This window comes from Podarcis cretensis, assembly GCF_951804945.1.
Source record: "Podarcis cretensis genome assembly, chromosome: 9".
Taxonomy (NCBI): Eukaryota; Metazoa; Chordata; class Lepidosauria; order Squamata; family Lacertidae; genus Podarcis; species Podarcis cretensis.
The window spans coordinates 2986544-3010452 of record NC_137178.1 but is presented as its reverse complement, the minus strand read 5'-3'; the positions used below and the strand labels follow the sequence as shown (position 1 = coordinate 3010452).

At 45.3% G+C, this 23909-nt stretch overlaps 1 protein-coding gene across 8 annotated transcripts in view; it reads left to right on the top strand.

Moving 5' to 3' along the window:
• LOC307224326 (uncharacterized protein) overlaps positions 1-23909 on the top strand; it is a 91133-nt gene that overhangs the window by 46401 nt on the left and 20823 nt on the right. For 4 of the 8 annotated variants that reach the window (XM_079991135.1, XM_079991134.1, XM_079991142.1 and 1 more), the window contains 4 exons: positions 461-547; positions 2457-2608; positions 11649-11755; positions 20883-21243. In XM_079991135.1, coding sequence (XP_079847261.1) covers positions 461-547; positions 2457-2608; positions 11649-11755; positions 20883-21042 — 506 coding nt within the window. In that variant the 3' untranslated portion in view covers positions 21043-21243. Of the gene's footprint in view, positions 1-460; positions 548-2456; positions 2609-11648; positions 11756-20882; positions 21244-22738; positions 22836-23642; positions 23722-23823; positions 23895-23909 lie in introns of those variants that run through there. The other 4 variants (XM_079991144.1, XM_079991136.1, XM_079991133.1 and 1 more) reach the window with 4 other exon arrangements.

Sequence of the window (23909 nt, the reverse complement as noted above, 5' to 3'; positions counted from 1 at the left end):
GCCCCACTGAAGAGGCCAGAGGAACATTGCCCGGCTGTGGGGCGTGAAGGCCACTCCCTGCAAGACCCTTTCCACCTGGCCTAGGGGGCTGGGCTCATACTCACCAGCCCTACTATGTTAAATATGTAGTCTGTAGTTGACCTCCTTTGTAATGTTTTATTTTGAAATCTTTAAGATAATATTTTAGTTTTCTGCTATGTTGCTTTGACTGTATACTCTATATTTGACTTTCTTCAGATTGTTTTATTTATGTTTTATTGATTTAATATGCTGTAAACCGCTTGAGATTTTTCTTAAAAATACAAAGCGTTATTGGGGGGGGGTAGATCAATACTCAGCAGATTACAGACCACCCTGAATGCTAGAATGTGGCCAGTCACAAGTTATAGGGAAACAGCCTTTTTATAGAGTTGAATAGCTGTTTGAGATCTCACTGACCTGAATTATCCTAACCTTTCAGATTCTGAAATACTTGCTGAAGCTGAGAAGTTAGCAGGTGAATTGCTTATATGGGCAGACAGAGCAAATGAAGTCCAGTCTGCAATCAGTAAGTTATTCTTAAGATGGTGAATGCTAAGAAATCAGAGGATAGGGGGACCCGTGTACTGAAAGCCCCTCATCTGCACAGCTGTTGAAGGTATAAAGGTCCCACCATCCTCTAGAATCTATCAATTCCACTTTGAGAAAAAGACCAAGCAACTCGAGGGAGAAATTTGGATTAGAGTTTTGTGACTTTGGATTTTTGTGGCTGTGTGAATTGATAAACTCCTCCTTGAATGGATTCCTAATTGGTGGCGGAAGTTGGCTGAATTCTGGGAGTTTAAACAAAATGAAAAAATTCCTTCCAGTAGCACCTTAAAGACCAACTAAGTTAGTTCTGGGAGTTTGCGAGATGAAGACTGAAGTGCCTCACCCTCCATATGAGGTGAACAGGGACCCCTCCAAGCTTAGACCTCGGGTCATTGTGCCTCAAATTGGGATTTGCTCATTATCACCCGACCACTGTGACTCTCCCCTGCCAACCATTGTTAGCAAGGCAAATGAGGAATTTGCTGGACCTTACACTCTTGACACGGACACGGGTGGCACTGTGGGTTAAACCACAGAGCCTAGGACTTGCCGATCAGAAGGTCAGTGGTTCGAATCCCCGCGACAGGGTGAGCTCCCATTGCTCGGTCCCTGCTCCTCCTAACCTAGCAGTTCGAAAGCACGTCAAATTAGATAAATAGGTACCGCTCCGGCGGGAAGGTAAACTGTGTTTCCGTGCACTGCTCTGGTTAGTCATGCTGGCCCCATGAGCCAGAAGCTGTACGCCGGCTCCCTTGGCCAGTAAAGCGAGATGAGCGCCACAACCCCAGAGTCAGCCACAACTGGACCTAATGGTCAGGAGTCCCTTTACCCTTTACCTTTACACTCTTGAGAGGGTGAGTTCCAGCAGATATCAATGTAGCTGAAAACCGCCATGACTACTATATCTCTCCTATAGCAGACACCGACAGTAAGGTCTCTGGGAAAGAAACAGGATACCTTTCTGTTACTGTTCCACTGTTTGTTAAGACTGGGAGAATTCAAAGAGGTATCAGAGAATAAGTTTAGGAGTTAGAAGAGTGTTTCGCAAACTTGGGTCCCCAGCTGTTGTTGGACTACAACTCCCATCATCTCTAGCTAGCAGGACCAGTGGTCAGGGATGATGGGAATTGTAGTTCAAAAACAGCTGGAGACCCGAGACTGAGAAGATTGCTGCATCCCATTGAATTTGAGCTCTCTCTCAATGTGGTTTTTCTCACCTGGAATACACCTGAATTCCCTATAGTGAAGCGCTTCTGACAGGCTATTTCTGGGGACGGGAGGTTGTCAAGGTTATGCTGAATGATTACATAGGTTACAAGAAAAATGCCACCTTTAAAAACAAGGCTTGGAGGGAGGGGGGGAGAGTTGCTTAGAGCAAGGTGTTCTGGGAACAAGAATGGGGAAAGAGGTAGAATTCCATGTGGCTGGAGGAGGCTGCACTGACATGCAAGAATCTCATCTGAAGTATCTCGTCTAAATATGTGTCAAATAAACTATACTTCTTAACGACACTCACCTCCACTATTCCTCAATTTTCTCAATGGAAACACAACCCTGGGCAAGCAACTGAACCTCCTGGAATATTGCTACTGCTCAGCAGAGATTGGGGGTGCCACACAATCTTCATAGCATTACCAATCTGTTGATGAATGGAAACAGTAGAACAGGGAAGGAAATGGAGTGCAAATGACCTGGCTAAATGTGTCCTTTATTAGAACAAACCTTTCAGAGTGTTAGCTACCATGTCTTTTGCTGGATTGTAATGAAATATCAGTATGTAATTCATAATGACTTTATGGGGGGGGGGATCTGTTAGACCTTCAGCCCAGCTCCTGCTAAATCTGCTTTTCTGCCCCCACTTTCCCACTTTCTGGCTTGGTTCAAAGATGACCTCACATCAAATCATCGTCAAAAGTGGCAGCCATACAAAGAGGCTCTCTATTTATTTGATGAGGGACTAGTATACTGGCATGATGCAGAAAGGCTTTGTGAGAATAAAAAATCCAAACTGATTATTATTCAAAACGACAAAGAAGAGGTAAGCTAGCTGAACACTGTATATAGAAATGGCATGAATAATCCTTTGCAGTTTGATGGTTTTAAGCCTTCCTGGGCAAGAAACTTTGGCCATAGCTGCACCATACATTTAAAGCATGATTGTACCACTTTATGGTCATGGCACCCCCCCAAAGGATCCTGGGAAGTTTGTTAAAGATACTGAGAGCTTTTTAGCAGACCTCCTATTCCCCTCACAGTGTTACAATTCCCAGAGTTCTGTGGGAAGTGGGATGAATAGATAACCCACTTTGGAATCTCAGGGGGGAAGGGATTGTGGGAAACACTGGGGGGCGATTATACAAAGCCCCCGCACTTGAAACCTCTCTGGGCATCTTCCCTCTGGAGTGCAGCACAGGACGTTCTGTAACTCTTCAGCCCCGGTGCACAGCAGCAGAACATATCAAACAGGCTTGTTTACACATTTTTGTCTACTTAAAGAAGAAGCCACGGTCTGATTGGAAAAATACAAATATTTAGGTTACAAAACTATAAAAATAAAGAAAAATTAAGTTTGCAAAACAATAATTACCATGTGGTTAGGGTAGATAAACATGTCAATGTCCATTTATCCCCACTTAACGGCAAAAGTTGGAAATTGAAAGATAACTATAGCACGTACATGAGCAGTTGAAAAATCTCATGCAACAGAAAATGGGGGGGGGATTGTTCCCCAGCATACTGTGTATCCCAAGGGAATACATTTTTTGAATACCTCCAACTGTACATAGAGATACATGTCATGTACTACTTTGGCTATGTGTTTAATAAAATATTGAATTCTTGCATTGTGAGAAACAAAGATTATGGTGAAACGTGAAAAACATAAATTGAAAAAAAAAACTAGAGCTTACAGAACAAAACCAACTTCAGATATGAAATCAGCCTGTTGAAATTAGGTGAGAACAACTGCAGGTGTCAATGCAACAAAAATGTTGTTGCCCAGTGAATTGCTTATTGCCTTGACATCTGACAGGAGGGCGTTCCACAGGGAGGGCGCCCTCTGCCTGGTTCCCTGTAGCTTAGCTTCTCGCAGTGAGGGAACCACCAGAAGACCCTCGCCACTGGACCTCAGTGTCTGGGGTGAACAATGGGGTGGAAACGCTCCTTCAGGTATACAGGACCAAGGGCATTTAGGGCTTTAAATGTCAGCACCAACACTCTGTTTGGTTTTTTTTAAAACATATTTATTGAAATTTTCAAAGAATTACAAAAGTATAAAAAAGAAAAAAGAGAAAAGAAAAAGCAGAAAACTAAAAAAACATCAAAAACACAAAAGGCAAAATACAAAAATAAAACAGTGATTAAAAACAATTCCACCTTCTTTCACTTAACTTTCATTTACTTATTTCCCAGACTTCCTCGCCTCTCCCTTTTTTGTATTCCAATTCAATTTGCTGATTCAGCAAATCCTTTCCCACTTCCCTTATCTTAATCTTTCATTGTCTTAATCTATTTTCATTATTATCTTATACCATAAAAAAGAAAAAAATACCTTAAAATTCCAAACTTTAAACTTATTTTGCTAGTTTCTCATATCCATTATATTCTTACCTAATCCTATAAACATTTATACTAAAGCCAAACCATTTCCTTTCAAACATCCTTCAAACGTTCATCAAATGTATAAAACAGTCCTAATAGTCAAATAAAGAGAATAAAACAATCCAATCTTCATCCAGCGTCCCCTCCCCCTGGTTCCGGATTTGTCAGTCCATTTTATCTCATAAAACCTGGTAGCCTTATATCCGAGGCCCTTAAGTCTCTTCCCTGTCCCTTCCACAATTGTTCTTCTGGGTCTCCTTTCCCTCATGTAAACTCCAACTTAGTAATGTTATTGACCCTTTTCAACAAATCAGCCCTTTTCCCACAGTCCATATTGAACTCCATATAAGTTTTAAAGTCATATTTCAAGATCCTTCCAAAATTGGGAGCCCCCATATCTCCAAACCTCTCATGGCCCATTCCCAGACTCGGAAAGTGTCCCATTAAACTTTAATTAGTTTAATGCAAAGTAAATGTCCGGTGCGCTTCCATCGTCTCAAGTCCCATTACAGCAGAGCATTTCGCGCAGCAGTTTAAGAAGGGCAGGAGAGGCAGTATTTCTTTTCAAAGAGGAGTCTTGGAGCAAGCGGTTTTGGAACTCAAAGGAAGGTTTATTTACAAAAACAAAAAACCCGGAGACGAACCACACATATCAGCAAATACGCCCAAAAGGGGAGAAGGGAGGAGCAAACACACAGGAGACTATTTATACAAACTCATGTTCCTGGAAGCCTAATGACTTCCAGCTGCTCAGTGATTAGAGCGTTTCTGCTACCTTTTAACCCTTTGATAGCAACACCCCCTCTCGCTCGTAACACTGAGCTGTACCAACCTTAATTCAAATTTAAACCTGAACAGAAACATTTATGAGATTGCGGACTCAAAGCTTTCGTAAAACCGTCTGCAAGATTTTCTTTGCTTGGACAATACTTTAGTTCAATTAAACCTTGTTTTACACTTTGGCATATATTTTGATAACGGATATCCAAGTGTTTTGTGTGTGCCTTGAATTGACCTGATTTAGCTAGTTTAATACAAGGTTGATTGTCTTCCCACACTCTGATAGGTAGGGAACATTCTCCAAACAATTCTTGTACCAGTTGCTTATAAAATTCCAGTTCTCTACATACATCTGATAATGCATTAAACTCAGATTCAGTTGAACTTAAAGCTATAAGTGACTGCTTTCTTGATCTCCAACCAATTAGTGCATTTCCAAATTTTATCGCCATTCCTGACACTGATTTTCTATCTGGTCCAGCATCTGCCCAACTACTGTCGGCCCAACATTCAAGTTGTGTGCTGCCCTCTGCTGATAGTTTTAAGCGAAACCTTTTGGTAGTTTGGAGATACCTTAAAACTCTTTTTACTCCTTGCCAAGCATGCATTGATGGTTTTTCAGCTTGTCTACACAGCATGTTGACAGCATATGTTATATCAGGCCGAGTCCACTGTGCAATGTGGAGTAGACTGCCTATTGCTGACTGGTAAACCCCGGGATTAGAGAACTCTGCCTGTTGCCCGGCTTGAGCATCCTTTATGTAACTTAACTCCATTGGGGTTTTAACACCAGCACAGTTGTCCATTTTAAACCTTTCCAGCAACTGCTGGATCTTAGCTTCTTGGCTAAGCCAATAGTTCCCATTTTCATCTTGCTGAATTTTAATTCCTAGATAAACAGATACATTGCCTAGTGATTTTATCTGAAACCTTTCTCCAAGCTTTGTGGCAAATTGTTGTGCAAGTTTATCGTCCTTTCCACTGTATAATAAATCGTCAACAAATATCAAGACTGCTTCTTGTTCACATCCCGAGCCTTTTAGATAAAGACACGCATCTGCTGCGCTCTTTCTGAAGCCCATGCTCTCTAGAGCATCGTTTAAGCAGGAATTCCAATTACGGGCGGACTGTTTCAACCCATAAATGGATTTGTGTAGGCGCCAGACCTGGTTTGGCTTGTCTCCTTCAAAACCCGGTGGTGGTGTCATATAGACTTCCTCCTGTAAGTCTGCATTTAAATAAGCCACATTGACATCAAAATGAAACAGCTTATTTCCCTTCTTAGCTGAAGAGGCTAAAAGCATTCTTAGTGACTCCGATCTTGAAGTAGGGGCATAGATTTGAGAATAGTGAACACCTTTGCGCTGCGAAAACCCTTTTGCAACTAGTCGGGCTTTATATTGCAACTCTTCAGTAGTTGTGGGCTTTAAACGATATACCCATCGACAACCTACAGCTTGTTGCCCTTTCGGAAGCTCTGTACTTGTAAACACACCGAGAGATTTCATTGAAGCCATCTCTTTTTCCATTGCTTCCTGCCACTTTACGGCTTCTGAGCTTGGAAGCTGTTGTACTTCCATATAGCTATCTGGCTCACACTGTGCCATATTTACGTATACACTAGTCACCTTAAACCGCTCTGGTGGCTTGCCCTTTGTGGCACGGTTTGACCTGCGCAATTGTTCCTCTTGTGCCCCCTCTGACCGTTGGCTGTCAGAATCTGTCTCAGACTTTATATCTGGATGTGCCTCTAGGGATAAAGACCTCCGTTTAGATACCTCCCTTGGGCTTGGTGTTGCAGGTGACCTGCTTCGCTTTTGCTGTCTGCTAGGCCTACTGGGTGGCGATGTTGGAACACTCCTAGATTTTGGCTTTTCTACCTTAGGAGAAGAACCTTGTGCCTGGTCAGAATCTGCATCTGAACCATGTGCACCATCCCCTTCTGGCTCACTACTCTCTGGACTTTCATTCTCAGGATAAATGCCTAAATCATCTCTCAAAATGTCAGGGTTAGCATGTAAGTGAGTCCATCCGGACTGCTCACAAAATTCAGCGCTCCTACTGAGGACCACTCTTGTAGTATCCCCATTTGGGTCCACGAATCTCCAAGATTTGGCGTGTGGTTCGTACCCACAAAAGATGAGTTTCCTAGCCCTTGGACTTCCCTTTTTCCTTAACGCCTTTGGGATAAGTACATAGGCTTGACATCCAAACACCCGAAAGTAATTAATTTTGGGCTTCTTCCCATATAAAGCAAAATATGGGGTAGTGGCAATTACCGAATTATATACTCGGTTCAGAATATGAGTAGCCGCCTGCCAGGCTTCCGCCCAGTAACTTTGAGGGAGATTAGCATCAAACAACATAGAGTTTGCCAACTCTTGTAGAACCCTGTTTTTACGTTCGGCCACGCCTCCTTCTTGGGGGGAATAAGGTGTAGACAGACGATGCTTAATTCCCTTTTTCTTAAAGAAATTCTGCAACACAGACCCGGTAAATTCTGACCCTCTATCTGTCTGAAAAGCAAGTACTTTAGTACCGAATTCAAGTTCTACTGCATGAACCCAATTTTTAACTGTTTCTGCAGTATCTGCTTTTGTTTTGAGAGGAAAAAACCATGTAACCTTCGTTTTGTCATCCGAGAGACACAGTGCATACCTCGAACCTCCCATGCTAGCAACAGGCATTGGGCCACATAGGTCCATATGCACAAGTTGGAATACTTTGTCAGATTTCCTATCTGAACTGGGATAGCTGCATCTATGAACCTTCGCCCTTTTGCATGCAGTACAATCCAAATACTTAGTACATTTGTTCATTTTGCACCCTTCTGATAATTCAGGTTGCTTTTTAACATACTGAAAATTAATATGTCCCAGACGGCGGTGCCATAAATGGACACAAGAATTATGGGTAGGCGTGTTCACACAACCAGCATGAACCTGTTCAACTTCATCTGGACTTGTCTCAAAATAATATAACCCATTTCTGCATTCCACCTGCAAAAGAGATACGTTATTCTTTGAAATAGTGCAAACCCCATTTTCAAACACAGTCTTGAACCCAACTCTATCAAGTTCTGACACAGACAAAATACACCCCTTCAATCCCTTTAGCACGTAGGCATCAATTTCTGTTTGCAAACAATTCAAGAACACTGTGCCTACGGTCTCTAAGGAACGTTTAGTTGAATCTGCCATTGTCACAACTTTAAGGGTTTGCAAATGTCTGCAATTCTGCAAACGGACACTAGATGGCGCCACCAGGTGGTGAGATGCACCACTGTCAATCAACCAGCGTAGATTGCTGCCTTGGCCACGCCCTTGCATCAACGCCATTGCTGAAGCCATGTGCTGTGTGCTGTGGGGGTAGCCACGACCTCCTCCTCTTCTTCGACGTCCCCTGGAACTCCTTGTCTGGTAACTAGGGGTAACGGCCTTGGTGCTGTCTTGACCAGGTTCACGTGTGCAATTCCTGATTAGATGGGAGGGGGAACCACAGCGAAAACAGTGTCTAGCTGTAAAAGCATTTACTGTGTTCTCAAACTCAGCATCCCCACTCTTAGGCACAGCATAACTCCCCTTTGAAGACAAACCTCTTTCTCTTTGCCTTTTATCCTGTTCATCTGCAAGCCGAGATGAAATGTATTCAAGGGTTAATTCAGTTGAAGGCATAGCCTCCAAAGTTAGAGCTAGAGTCTCATAGCTTTTATCAAGAGAAGACAACAATATGTATGACTGCTGCTCCATAGAGAAAGGAATGCCCAGCTGTCTTAGTTGATTAAAGGCAGACACCATTTTGGCAATATGTTCTTTCACACACGCTCCCGGTTGGAGACGTAAATCAAACAAACATCTTGTAGCATGGATCTTGGCCCCCGCAGTGTTTCTGGAATTTAACCGCTGCAGAACCGTCCAGACCTCATGCGTGTTCTTTAACTCAGAAACATAAGGCATTTGCTCTGGTCCCACTGCCAAAACTAGTAGACCTTGGGCTTTCCTGTCGCGTTTCTGTGAAGCTGCTGCTGCTGCTTTGTCTTCTGCAGACGCGTCTGCAGCTGCCTGTAAAGGCGGTGCTTCAGTGCAACTCCACAACTCTTTTGCTTGCAACCAAATCCTTACTCTAGCCTTCCAATCTTGCCAATTTTTCCCATTGAGTCGCGTAAACGGGACAGAAAAACTTTCCTGGGACTCTGCCATCCTCCCTGGGGCTTAGGAACGATACTCACACACCTGTAGACCGTCTCCCAGCTGCTGAGGTGGCTCCTTGAGGAATAAGACGTCTTCCAGCGAGTACAAACTGCTCAGTGCCTGTTTAAAACCTTTCTAGGCACGTTGCAGGACTCAAGCTGCTTTGAAGGCTTTCGTTGTCGGCAACCGCTTCTGACTTCGCTCCAGTCCTTGCATAAATCACTCTGAACTGCATTCCTTAGCTCCTTCTTGACGTACAAACAGCCATAACCTGTCCCATTAAACTTTAATTAGTTTAATGCAAAGTAAATGTCCGGTGCGCTTCCATCGTCTCAAGTCCCATTACAGCAGAGCATTTCGCGCAGCAGTTTAAGAAGGGCAGGAGAGGCAGTATTTCTTTTCAAAGAGGAGTCTTGGAGCAAGCGGTTTTGGAACTCAAAGGAAGGTTTATTTACAAAAACAAAAAACCCGGAGACGAACCACACATATCAGCAAATATGCCCAAAAGGGGAGAAGGGAGGAGCAAACACACAGGAGACTATTTATACAAACTCATGTTCCTGGAAGCCTAATGACTTCCAGCTGCTCAGTGATTAGAGCGTTTCTGCTACCTTTTAACCCTTTGATAGCAACAGAAAGTCCATAAATTCCTGCTCAGGGGGGTCAATCCAACCCCCCATTTCCAGACCAATCCAAACTTTATCTTTCCAAGTCTGGTTTTTCAGACAATCAATTGGTAAATCCAAAGGTTCATGTTCCTGCTGGGCCGCAACTTCCTCCATCTCTAGCTCCATCTCTGGCTCCCCAAATTCCACATCCTCCTCTTCTTTCATCTGTTCTATTACAGCAGACTCCTGACTTGATTCCTGGGTAAACTCCATTCTTTTTCCCACTACCTGGTCCAAATTTTCCACCGTCTGCTTAAGTTTTCCAACCAAGTCAGTCGTCAAGTTCGTTTCCTCATGCAATTCTTCCAGTAGGGCATTTGTTTTAAAAAAAACACACAATAGTGCTTCTGAATACATTGTGCTTCAAGGACACCAGTCAAGTTCCCACAAGATAGTCTGCAGCAGCTGGAGCTTCTCTGTAAACAGTTACAGTTTCACGTTCTCCCTCTAGGGGGTAAACTTCTATTGCAGCTCCAGCCACAAAGTTACTTTTTTAATTTATTTGTTTTGTTACTTTTGTCCAAATTTGCTCCTTTAAAATACAAAATGACACAGTGGAATCACAGTGTTGCTCTTCATTTAGCTAGCTGTCAAAGCTTCTGTCTCTGGTCAATGAGCTTTAAATGTTAGTCCTAACACCCGCTCCAGGGTTAGGACGGTGGAGGCTTACTTTACTTTAAGCTTACTTCGGCAGTTTTAGACGTTTCACGAAGTCCCGAGCGGCCCCTAGTAAGTTTGTGTCGGCATGGATGTTAAAATCCAATAGGACAACCAAACTAGGTGTCTCCAGGAGCACATCCGCCACGACCTGAAGCAGCTCAGACAGAGAATCTTTGGTGCAGCAGGGATGTCAGTACACCAAAAAGAATCCTGTACTGCCCCTATTGCCCAGCTTCCAGAACATGCACTCAGAAAGATGGGTCTATCCAATAGGACGCCTGGTGCAAATCACTGCAACCCCCCCGCCGACATGACCTGGTTTGCTGTGCGTAAGAGAAACCTGGTGGACAAGCAGCAGCAGGAACAGGCCCATCTACTTCATCCAACCAAGTCTCTGTCACACATGCCAGGTCAAGTCCTCCATCCACAATCAGATCGTGGATGGCAGTGGTCTTATTCATCATTGACCTGGCATTACACAGCAGCACCTTCAGGTCATGTGGGTTTCCCTTGCTGATTCCAGTATTCTTCCAGTCAGGACCAAACCCAGAGGCAGAGATAGACCTCAAACAACGATTGAGCCTGCCTCCTCAGTAATGACAAGGTCTGGTCTTAGCTTAACTCCTCCTCTGGCCCATGATCACTGAGATCGGATGTCCCGGTGCTTCTGCCCCTGTGGAACCTGCCCCAGCTATTCTGTTGGCTGAGGCCCACTCCCAGGCAGCCCTGACCCTTTCCCCTTAAAAAGCAAAATACAAACAATACAACAGCCTAACAAGATAGTAAAAGTAAAAACAAAGCCAAAAACAATTATGCTAAAATTAAACTAATCCCCACCCCAGCTAAGCATTTGTCCCACCCCAACAGAGAGAAAGGGGAATGAATGAATGAATGAATGAATGAATGAATGAATGAATAACAGGAAAAAAACACCAATCAAAGTGCAACAAATTAAAAACGCTTTTAAAACATTTAAGTGTTTAAAACCATTTTTGGCATTTGCAGCAGCAGCAGCAGTGTCCTAAAGGCCTCTCTACAGTCTCTTAAACTTTGGAGGAAGCATTGACTGTTTAAAGTGGTATGATACTTCACAGTGCAGATGGGGCCACAGTCTGGGGATGACCTGAGAGGGGATTCTGGCCTCTTATTCCTAGGAAATACTTTCTGATTGTGCTTTTAGCAGGAGTTCCTGGAAAATGCAATTAAAAACGAACAACATGACTTCTGGATTGGGCTATATTATATAGGCAGATGGAAATGGATAGATGAAACTGCCCTTCTCCGAGGGTGAGTCTGGAAGCAACGTTTCTCTGTTTATTATATTGCAGAAACTTTGTTAGGAATTCATTTTTTGCTCTTCTTTGAAAGCTCTTCCTGTCCTTTGCCTGCATCTAGAACCCAGCACAGTATTTTATTTCCATTGCATTTTATGTTCCATGTCAGAAAGACGGTTTTGTAGGAAGGAAGCAATATTATATTGTCCAGCTTCATCAGAAATGATAATGCTGCGTAGTTTGACAGGGCTTGATAGTAGTTTCATGCTCAACAGTGAAGGGCTTCTACACTGAGACAAGAAATTGCCCCATATGGCGGGGGCTGGTCCAGCAGGGCGAATATGCCTCACCAACCTCAGTCTGTCCTCAGCCTTCTTATACCTACAACCAGTCTGGGGTGCAGTGGAGGTGGTTCTTCCAGTTGTTGGCTCCACATATGGTTAGTCTCCTTGCCTTCCACTCTGCCACTACTTATGGGCACCAGCCACCTAGGACTCCTCATAGCCAAATGCCCCCTCACCCTTGCCTTCTCACAGTCTCTCTCCACCTTCACCATGTACATGGACACTGTAGTCCTTCAAAACACCCCCGTTGTTGTTGTTGTTGTTGTTCTTCTTCTTCTTCTTCTTCTTCTTCTTCTTCTTCTTCTTCTTCTTTCCCATACCATTTTGACCCTAAGTCATACCATTTTGGTCCTAAGTCGGACTTCCGGAGGCGGCGCCACCGGCAATGGCGGATTCCCTCTAACTTAGAGGGAGAAGCCCCACAGAAATTGGGTCCTACCGCTACAGCGAAGCGGGGACCCTTTCGAAAACCGCAGGCGGGTGAAGCCTGCGACCGTGGGACTTGGCGGGCACCTTTTGCGCCCCCCCCATCAGCAAAGGAACCCTGCAAAGGGCTCCGGAGCGGGATGGGGTGTTTGGCACGGTGCTGAGAGTCAATTGCTACTTCTGCGGAATGAAGCTGCGGAGTGAAGCCGATGCCAGAGAGCGCTGTCCTCTTTCCGGTGACAATTCGACTTTTAAACAACAACCCGTGAGTAGGATAATTGAAAGATCGGGAGATCAAAGGAATTGCTCCTTTGATCAAAAGAACAAACTTGAATTTGGCACTGAAGCGGGAAGGTGTAAACAGGAAGTCCGCCTTCCGCTTTTTGTAAATAGACTGAAGCAAAGATCTTGCAAGCTAAATAGCCTGGAAAATTGATTCTAAGATTGAAATTTCCTGCATTTATAACCATCAAAACCCCCCTGGACAGCAGGAGAAAAGGGGGGAAGAAATTTTGACATCTTAATCCGGCAGAGAGAGTGAAAGAATATAAGCTTCCATCGTCCCAAACCTGGGGACGGGATGTCAGAACAGAAATTGTTGGAGTTGTCCATTAATTGAAAACGGAACACCTTTGATAGATAGAAATAAAAGAGAAACAAAATAATTCTAATGCTGCTGTCTGCTTGTCTGTATTGTTCTGTAAGGAAACAAAGTACCTGAAAACTGAAAGTAATTTCCCCTTGTTGGATACATTTTAAAGATGGACGTTAAATAGAAACTGTGTCCTCTAGAGGGAGCATGTCAGTGTGTTTGCTGTAATTCACAGGGAAGATATAACAGCTGTGAAAACTTGACCGTGGGACCAGCTATTTGACCTTGAACAGAAATGAATAGGGAGGAAGTTTTACTTTCTGCCCTTGGCAAAATAAATGCTGTGCTGCAGCAGCTGGATAAGAAAGTGACTTTGATGAATGAAAAGTTGGATTTTATATCTGCTGCAGCCAGCAAATATGAGCTATCAGGAAACGAAGTTAAAAGGCAAGTCCAAGGGCAGATGAAGGTGGAAGAGACTCAAAAGCTACAGAGACTCAAAATCCCGCACAATCAAAAGCTGCAACATTGGAAGATTGAACTTGGAGAATATTTGCAAGACTCTGGAGTTAAGGAAATTCCTAGCTCTGATGGGACTGTGAAACAAGTTGATGAATATTCCTGGAACAACTACCTTTTGGATTATAAATTAAACATAGGGGAGTGGATTAGCGGGAAATGGGACAATCTGATGAAAGAAAATGGAGAATACTACTGTAAGGAATTCCCCGGAGACTCACTCCCCAAGGAGAAAGGGAAGAAACTACGTAAGAACCCAACAAGGGACAAGGATGTGTGCAAGTACAAACAGGAACAAGAAAACCTGCAGAGGGGGCATAGAAGGGACCTGAGAGCCTCAGATATTAGAACACCAGATTGATGGACAGGATATAATGGTGAAAGGACTGACACTACCCGAAACCAGGAAGAAGGGACGTTGGATAAAACTAGAATGAGAATTTCTTTTTATATATCTTTTTTATTTTTGGAATTAGTGTAATACTAATGAAACATTAGAATGTGCTGGAAAGGATTAATTGGCTTTAGCAGAAAGGTTTGAAGGAGTTAAGTTTAAATATGGTTTCAATTTTGAAATTTTATAGCTTTGAAGGTAAGATAAGGCTAAAGAAGCTAACGGTAAATTGAATTGAAAAATCTTTGAATGTTAATGATAATGAAATGAAATGGTTTTAGTAATAAGGTAAAATAAGAATTTGTAAGAGTGGATTGATAGTAGACGAAAATTTGAAGCTATAATACGTGAGGATAAATAATTAAGGGTAAATTAAGAGGGTATGAATTTGCTGAACCAAATTTTGAAATAGAATACAAAAAAGGGAGGTGTGAGGAAGTCAGGAAAATAAGTAAATGAATGGTAAGAAACTAAAAAGAGGGATTTTTATTTTTTATTTTTTCTCTTTTTCTTTTTATGTTAAATTTTGGGTTCCTGTATTTTTTGTGCTTTTTATTGTTTATTGTCTTGTAACTTCTTTTTTTGTTAAAAAATCTAATAAAATATCATTTAAAAAAACACAGAAATGATAATGCTGCGTAGTTTGACAGGGCTTGATAGTAGTTTCATGCCCAACAATGAAGGGCTTCTACACTGAGACAAGAAATTGCCCCATATGGTGGGGGCTGGTCCAGCAGGGCGAATGTGCCTCACCAACCTCAGTCTGTCCTCAGCCTTCTTATACCTACAACCAGTCTGGGGTGCAGTGGAGGTGGTTCTTCCAGTTGTTGGCTCCACATATGGTTAGTCTCCTTGCCTTCCACTCTGCCACTACTTATGGGCACCAGCCACCTAGGACTCCACATAGCCAAATGCCCCCTCACCCTTGCCTTCTCACAGTCTCTCTCTACCCTCACCATGTACATGAACACTGTAGTCCTTCAAAACACCCCCGTTGTTGTTGTTGTTGTTCTCCTCCTCCTCCTCCTCCTCCTCCTCCTCCTCCTTCCTCTTCCTCTTCCTCTTTCCCATACCATTTTGACCCATGAGTCCTGGCCCAAGGATGACTTGTTATTGAGGGGATGTTACCCATCTATTGGGGAGGCTAGTGTGGGATCTGGGATTTCCACAATTGAAGGGCTAGGGAGGAATGGCGGTGGGGCTAGATATCTCTATCGGCGAAGGGTTTCGAGATGCAGTGATCCTCAAACCCCTTCCAATCTACGCCCCATCCCAAGGGATGAGGGTAGGGAGAGCAAGGATTACACACCTCCGTCATTGGTGCTGTGCAATGCCAGGTCCATAGGCAACAAAACCGCCACCATCCGTGACATTTTTGTCTCGCAGGGGATTGACCTGGCTTGCGTGATGGAGACCTGGGTACGGGAAGGCGAAGTAGTCTCCCTACATGAGATAACACCCCCAGGTTTCTCTGTCCTCCATCAATCGCGGACTGTGGGTCGGGGGGAGGAGTAGCATTGCTAATCTGGGAGGATTGCTCTTTCAGAGCTCTGCCATCACCGGTGATCTCCGGCATTGAATGTGTTGGTCTCATGTGGGGCACCAAAGAGAGCTTCGCTGTCTGGCTGGTGTACCGACCACCCAGCACACCTGCAGCCACCCTGTCAGACCTGCTGGAGGTGGTGGCAGGCTGGGCCTTGGAGTTCCCAAACCTACTGGTTTTGGGAGACTTCAACGTCCATGCCGATGCCGCTCCCTCCTCACAGGCTCTGGACCTAGCGACTTCCATGGCAACGCTAGGGCTCTCCCAGGTTGTTTGGGGCCCCACTCATCAAGCAGGCCACACGCTGGATCTGATCTTTGGGGCTGGCATAGATGTGATCATGCTCCCTGCTGTGGAAGTGCCATGGTCTGATCACTACGCTCTGAAAGCCAAGATTGACTTCCCGCTCCTCCCCGGCTCGGGTGGCGAACCTATTTGGGCTCGTCCGTGAAAACTGATGGATCCTGATAGATTCCGACAAGCCTTGCGGAACCCTGCTCCTCCTGGCGACTCATTAGATGACCTTGTTGAGGACTGGAATAACCGGCTCTTGGCAGCCATTGATGAGATCACGCCTAAGCGCCCTCTGCGACCCCGTCGAAACCGGGCCCCTTGGTTTACTGAGGAGCTCCGGAAAATGAAGCGGGATCTCAGACGGCTAGAGCGAGTATGGCGACGGACTCGTGACGGAGCCTCAAGAACATCTTATAGGACGCTTATGAAAGCCTATGAGATGGCTATGAAAGCTGCTAAGAAATCTTACTTTGCAGCTTCCATTGCATCCGCTAGCTCTCGCCCGGCACAACTTTTTAGAATAATTAGGTCAATAATGTCCTTAGGAGGACAACCAAATTTAAGCACAAATTCGACCCACAGCTGTGAGGCATTCGCGAGTTTTTTTTGCGGAGAAAGTCCTGTTGCTCCGCCGTGACCTCCCTGCCAATTTAGATACAGTGACTGAACTGGAGGCCCCTCGACTGACTTCAGGTCCAGTGTTGGACCATTTCGATCGGATACTCCCTACTGATGTGGATAGATTCCTCCAAGTTGGTAGGCCCACCACCTGCCTCCTTGATCCATGCCCGTCTTGGCTGATTAGGGAGTGTCTAGGGAGTGTCCAGATGTTGTGCGGACCCCTCTGGTTGAAATTATCAATATGTCCCTCTACACGGGGACATTCCCAGGGGAACTGAAGGAAGCAGTGGTGTGTCCACTCTTAAAAAAAACTTCATTAGATCCCTTAGACCTATCCAATTACCGCCCAGTTTCAAATCTTCCATACCTGGGTAAGGTAATTGAGAGAGCGGTTGCTGAACAGCTTGGTAGGTTTCTGGAGGAAACTTCGGCATTAGATCCATTTCAGTCCGGTTTCCATCCTGGTTTTGGGACGGAGACGGCTCTGGTTGCCCTAACAGATGATCTCCGTAGACAACTGGATCGAGGCGGGTCAGGACTGCTGATCCTTTTAGATTTGTCAGCAGCCTTTGACATGGTCGATCATGATCTTCTGGACCACCGCCTCGCAGACGTGGGGATACAGGGCATAGCCCGTAACTGGTTGTGCTCTTTTATCTCTGGTCAGGGACAGAGGGTGGCACTAGGGAGGGAAATGTCGCCGCGCCACTCCTTGGTGTGTGGAGTGCCGCAGGGCGCAATTCTCTCCCCGATGCTTTTTAACATCTTTATGCACCCCCTTGCCCAGATTATCCAGAGCTTTGGGCTGGGCTGTCACCAATATGCTGATGACACTCAGCTCTATCTGCTGATGGATGGCCACACTGACTTGACCCCGAACACATTGACCAGATGCTTAGAAGCTGTGGCTGGATGGTTTCGTGGGAGCCGATTGAAACTAAATCCTTCGAAGACAGAGGTCCTATGGCTAGGTCGGGATGGCATGGGGATGAGGGACCAACTCCCTTCTCTTGCGGAGGCCCAGTTAGTGCCATTGCCTTCCGTTAAGAGTTTGGGTGTAATCCTTGACGCCTCCCTTTCCATGGAGGCGCAGGTTACAGCAACAGCCAAGGCGACATTTTTCCACCTTCGCCGCATCAAGCAGTTGGTCCCTTACCTTTCCCGCCCCGACTTGGCCACAGTGATCCATGTGACGGTCATCTCCAGGCTTGACTACTGTAATTCGCTCTATGTGGGGCTGCCCTTGAAGCTGTCCCAGAAACTCCAGCGGTACAGAATGCTGCAGCAAGGCTCCTCACGGGGTCTCTGCCATGGGAGCATATTCACCCAGTGCTTTTCAAGCTGCACTGGCTCCCAGTGGAGTACAGGGTCAGATTTAAGGTGCTGCTTTTGACCTTTAAAGCCCTTCACGGCCTAGGACCCTCGTACCTACGGGACCACCTCTCCTGGTATGCCCCACAGAGAGCCTCAAGATCCATAAATAACAACACCCTAGTGGTCTCAGGCCCTAAGGAAGTTAGATTGGCTTCAACCAGAGCCAGGGCCTTTTCAACTCTGGCTCCGGCCTGGTGAAATGCTCTGCCTCATGAGACCGGGGCCCTGCAGGATCTGATTTCTTTCCGCAGGGCCTGTAAGACAGAGTTGTTCCGCCTGGCCTTTGGCTTGGAGCCAATTTGATTCCCTCCCTCCCTCCCTCTCTCTCTTTTTTTTTTCTTTTCCTTCTCCTCCTGCAATGAGGCTACATTTTAATATTTTAATGTTCCATTATTTTAATGTTGTATTTTATTTTTGTTTTTAAGTTGTACTCATTCATCTTGTTTTCATTATTGCTTGTAAGCCGCTCTGAGCCCGGCCTTGGCTGGGGAGGGCAGGGTATAAATAAAAAATTATTATTATTATTATTATTATTATTATTCAGCAATCACTTGTAGCTGAATAAGATTGTCTTAACAGTGAATCCGTAAGTCACTATGGAGGCCAATTCTAGATACACACAACCTTCCACAGTGGGGACATTGGTTTCTGGGCAGGAGTTGATCACAGTGAGGGTTTGCCATGTTGGGATACTGCCAGTGAGTCGGGGGTATCAGGCAGGCCCCCAGTTGTCTCCGGACGATCCCCTGTCTCCCATGGAACACCATCTGTCAGAGCTGCCCCTAGGTCCCAGCTCACAGAGGACCAACGCGAGGCTGTCGTTATGTACAAAAGTCTTTACTGAGGTTCAGTTTCCATTTCAAAGCCGCAGCGCGCAGCTCTACGTCTTAAACCCTAGACCGGCGAAGTCCCGTCTGAATCTCCTCCCCTCTGACACCAGTTTAAGATCCTAGCCCTGCTCCACCTTTTCTGCTGGTTTCTCCTCCTCTGGGTCCTCCTGCCCACTGGGGCATCCCCCTTTCTGGACTCTTCTGACGCTGAGTCGCTTAACTCCTCCCCCTCCCTCCGGCGGGCTTTAGGACCCGGTTCCCAATCCTCATTCTCTGCTGTCCCGCGCTCCTGTACATTTGAACTTGCCTCTCGCGCCAACCCAGTGACCTTCCTCCTGACCGTTACACTACTTCTGTCACTGCTTCCCTCTTCCGGGATACTGGCCGGATCTGACCTCCCCTCCGTTGTCTGACTCTCCGATGGAGGTGTGGTCAGCCCTGCCTTATCTTCTCTCCCTGGTGGGGAATGCACTGGCCCCGATCCTTGGGACTCTTCCCCCCCACTCTGCTCTGGTGGGGAAGCTGGTCCTGATTTCCAACTACTGCTCTGGGAGTCCCTGCTGCCCCCTTGCTCCTGGGGCGTTCCCCTTGGGAACCCCCTACCCCTGGCCACTGGCGCCCCCTTCTGTGAATCTTCCGATTCGCTGGAGAGGCTCATGGAATCCCTCGGTCCACTGTCCTCTTCTCCTACGCTCCCCTCAGATTCTTCCCCTTCGCTCTCCATCTCCTCTCTTCCCTGTGCCTCTGCTCCTGAACCCCTGACAGCATCAGTCAATTAGCGGCACAAGCCTCAGAGACATTCCAAGACCCATGCACACCCTTTCAGCAGAGTGTCTCCAAAACAAATGATGCAGACAGAGAGAGAGTATATATACAGCTTTATTCAACGTAGTTCAGAACAAAGGAAAAACATGACTGCTCGCCTCCATGTCCAGGAAAAAAACAGCCAGAATACAAAAGCTATATACAGTGGTACCTCAGGTTACATACGCTTCAGGTTACATACGCTTCAGGTTACAGACTCCGCTAACCCAGAAATAGTGCTTCAGATTAAGAACTTTGCTTCAGGATAAGAACAGAAATTGTGCTCCGACGGCGCAGTGGCAGCAGGAGGCCCCATTAGCTAAAATGGTGCTTCAGGTTAAGAACAGTTTCAGGTTAAGTACGGACCTCCGGAACGCATTAAGTACTTAACCTGAGGTACCACTATACAAACGGAAGTTCCCAGCAAGAGCTGGAAGTAAACAGGCATGTGATACACCAGTCATGCCTTCTCCTTTTAAGGTGGAATGGAACTATATCCTAACATGCCAAACATGCCTTCCTCTTAGCACATTTCTCCCTTTCGTCCTGAGTTTGAGTGTCTTCAAAGTCCGTGACACCTTTGGTAAAGGCTCTTCTCCAGCTGGAGTGCTCTTGGGCCAGTGATTCCCAATTGTAGGTGTTTATACTACATTTTTTTAGATTTGCCTTGAGGGAGTTTAGAGTAGTTACTTTGGAAGACAATAATCAGGCATCCAAACAACATGACCAATCCATTAGTGCAGGGTGGCAACAGTGTGTCCCCTTTGCCTCCCACTCAGCTCTGCTCCACATCATTCTTTAGAAGACCAAGCAATGCTTTTTGACCTCACCTTGTTAAACTATGATAGTTTGAGGAATTCTACTGCTTCTTAAATGTTTGCTAAAGTGTAGGAATGCGGGTACACAGTGCAATTGCCATTCAAAGAGAAAGAGGGAGGCGTTCATGGTGAGTTCTGGCATCTTTTTTCTAGAAAAATAGCACTGGGTAGAAATATAGATACATAAAAGAATGCAAATTTGTCACTGCATCTTTTATTTGTTCAGTTAAAGAAGGTTGGTTTCCAGGGCGGGTGCTGAGTGTGTGTGTGTGTGTGTGTGTGTGTATATATATATATATATATATTCTGAAAGGAGGTGGTAGGCCACATAGGTTTGGGAGCCTCTGCTTTAAAGCCTTCCAAGTTCATGGCCATCACCACCTCCTGTTGAAGTGAGTTCCACAGGTTAATTTTATGCTGTGTGAAGAAGCCTTTTCTTTTGTCAATCCAGCTTCATTGAATGCCCTGTAATCTGAGGTTCTGAGAGATGGGAATCTCTTAATGCTGAAATAAAGTACACATCCCATGTGGATAATTTGGTTTTGACTGACTCATTGATTTGTGCTTCCTTTTCTTTTCAGTTACTGGGTAGTCGGCAAGCCAGATGACCTGCATAATAAACGGGCTTGTGGAATAAAAGCAAAGTGTACAACACCACTGCGATGTTGGGAGAACTTTCCCCGTCTTGATCAAAAAAGAAGCATATGTAAGAAGAAGCCCGATAAACGATGGTTCAATTAAAACTCTTCGTGGACAATGAATCAACCCACCTTTAATAGAAGCCATGGTCAATTTTCCAGATTATGGAATTAAGGGCATGGAAGAGATTAGGTCTCTGACACCAGCACTCAAAAGCCCTTTGTCAATCCTGCATCCTCAGGTGACCTGATTTTGCAACCTCAGATAATGGAAACTCCTGGAAAATAAAGCAAGGAGGACTCAGTCGAAGCCCACGTTCTGTTGCAATAATTAATTCAATACAGCTTTCCCCAACACAGTGCCTTCTAGGTGCCATCAGCCCTAACCAACAGGTTGCGTTTGGCGGGCACCAACTGGAGGAAGATTGATTTACTATACCTGCTAGAGGGGAACATTTTACCAGATTGGGGGGGCCGGGAGAGGAACACAACACTCTTGTCTTTAAGGATTACTCCCTCTATTGGCAACAGGAAGGGTCTTTGTGGCTTCTCTAGGGGTAGGAGCCATCTCACTTCCCCAAGACCAAGCCTGCCTGCAGTCAATGGTGTCTCTCTTTGTTTCTGAGAGAATTGGTCTTCCTGTGAGTGTGTCAGTTTCCTTTTTCTTGTTCCATATTACGACTTCCAGACGTCAGCTGGCTCATAACCTGCCAGGCATGGGCCCGCTATCAGTTAGTACTTCACCAGACTTTGACCAGTGGTGTCAACAGAGAATCCACAGCTCCAGCGGTCTTCCAGCTGAACATCAGAGTTCTCCTGCTTTCCAGTAGTCATCTTCCAGAATTCCTGGTTAAGAAAAACCTCTGTCCCACTCAGTTCTAAAGTGAGGATGCATAAGTCAGCAATCCTCACTTTCGGTGTTGTACTGTTGCTAGGTAATTCAGTGCACCTGGCACCCTATCTCTAAACAAGATAAACAAGATCCAAACATAGGCCAAGCAATTTGAGAGCCAGTGTGGTGTAGTGGTTAAGAGCGGTAGTCTCGTAATCTTGGGAACTGGGTTCGCTTCCCCGCTCCTCCACCTGCAGCTGCTGGGTGACCTTGGGCCAGTCACACTTCTCTGAAGTCTCTCAGCCCCACTCACCTCACCTCACCTGTTTGTTGTGGGGGAGGAAGGGAAAGGAGAATGTTAGCCGCTTTGAGACTCCTGAAGGGGAGTGAAAGGCAGGATATCAAATCCAAATTACTCTTCTTCTTCTTCTTCTTCTTCTTCTTCTTCTTCTTCTTCTTCTTCTTCACTCCTTTTACTGATTACAGCTTCTTTGAAATCCTGGATTTGTCCCATAGTGTTCTCCTGCCCTTATAGAATTATTTTGATCCATTAAATTATACTTTTAAATTTCAATTGCTTGCCTGTAGTTGACATGGTGGGTGGAACTCTGCTGGACATGAATAAATATTTAATGCCTAGGATTAAGCTGGAAACTGTGAGATAACAGTCCATATTCCAAATTTAGTCTCAGAAGAAGAAAAATACAACAATTTGAGGGGTGGGGGCGCTCATCCACTTAACTGAAGAAGTTCCCTAGGAGTCATTAAGAACATGCCTGTCCTTTGCAGCGTTCCAAAGATACTCATGAAAGTCATTTTTGTGCATGAGAGTACTATAGAAGTGGAGTAAGCTATAACTAAACTAGATATTTTCCTGGACTTCTGCTATATGTGGAATGCTGATTGGCTGCCTGCCAGTCCCAATCAGGGAGGAGCAGAAGCTGAATGGGAACTCTGGAATGTTCTGCATCAAAGCGGAAGGTGGTTGGAGCCGTTGAAGGAAGGAACATCAGCAGAAAGAGGCTGAGGCTGAGAGAAGATAAAGGACACCAGGAGGCACCACGGTATCCAAAAGGGGAAAGGGGAAAAGTCGCTTGTAGTCAGCTGCCTTTTTCGAAGGCCATTGGTTGTCTTGCCCCGTGTGCTGTTTAGCCCAACTGGCAACAGCTGCCCAGGATCCCTGGGAAAGAGAGGTCCCTCTAAGGCTTCCTGCTGGAGATGCTTCTGGTGGGAAATGCTGTGGATTGAACTAGAGCCTTTTGCATGAAGTATGTCACTAAACTAGAATTCAGAAGGCCCCAGCTGCCCCTTTACAGTGGGAGAAAAGCAGTCTGCTGTATATCCAGGGAATAGGAGATTCCATGTCTATAAATGAAGTGGGGATAGGATGCCAGAGAGCTTTTCATGTCTACTTCCTTGTATAATGAAGAGCTTGAGATGACTGGTTTTTAAACAGTAAAGGTAAAGGGACCCCTGACCATTAGGTCCAGTCGTGGACGACTCTCGAGTTGTGGCGCTCATCTCACTTTATTGCCCGAGGGAGCCGGCGTACAGCTTCCAGGTCATGTGGCCAGCATGACTAAGCCGCTTCTGGCGAACCAGAGCAGCACATGGAAATGCTGTTTACCTTCCCGCCAGAGTGGTACCTATTTATCTACTTGCACTTTGATGTGTGTTCGAACTGCTGGGTTGGCAGAAACAGGGACCAAACAATGTGGCTCATCCAATCGTGGGGATTCGAACCGCCGACCCTCTGATCAGCAAACCTTAGGCTCTGTGGTTTAACCCACAGCGCCACCCGCACCCAATCTTTAAATAGTAGGTTTGTCTCAAGACATTTTAACAGCCTAATCCATTAAATGGTGACTTAGAAGAACTCCAGGACGAGACCCCACTCAAAATGAGGAGATAAGATGGCAGCTAAGAATAAGATCCTGTCAACAAAAAGAGGTGAGCTTCTGCAGACTGCTACTCTGATTTGGTTTTTTACCACTAATTTTTTTCATAGAAGTTGTGCTAACTGTCCACTCCTTTATATGGTTCTGAATGCAGGATGACATAAGGCACCAATCCAAATGAGCAGTTAAAATGGCGGGAGGCCTGACATTCACAGAACGTAAGTTGTTCCTACTTTTTCC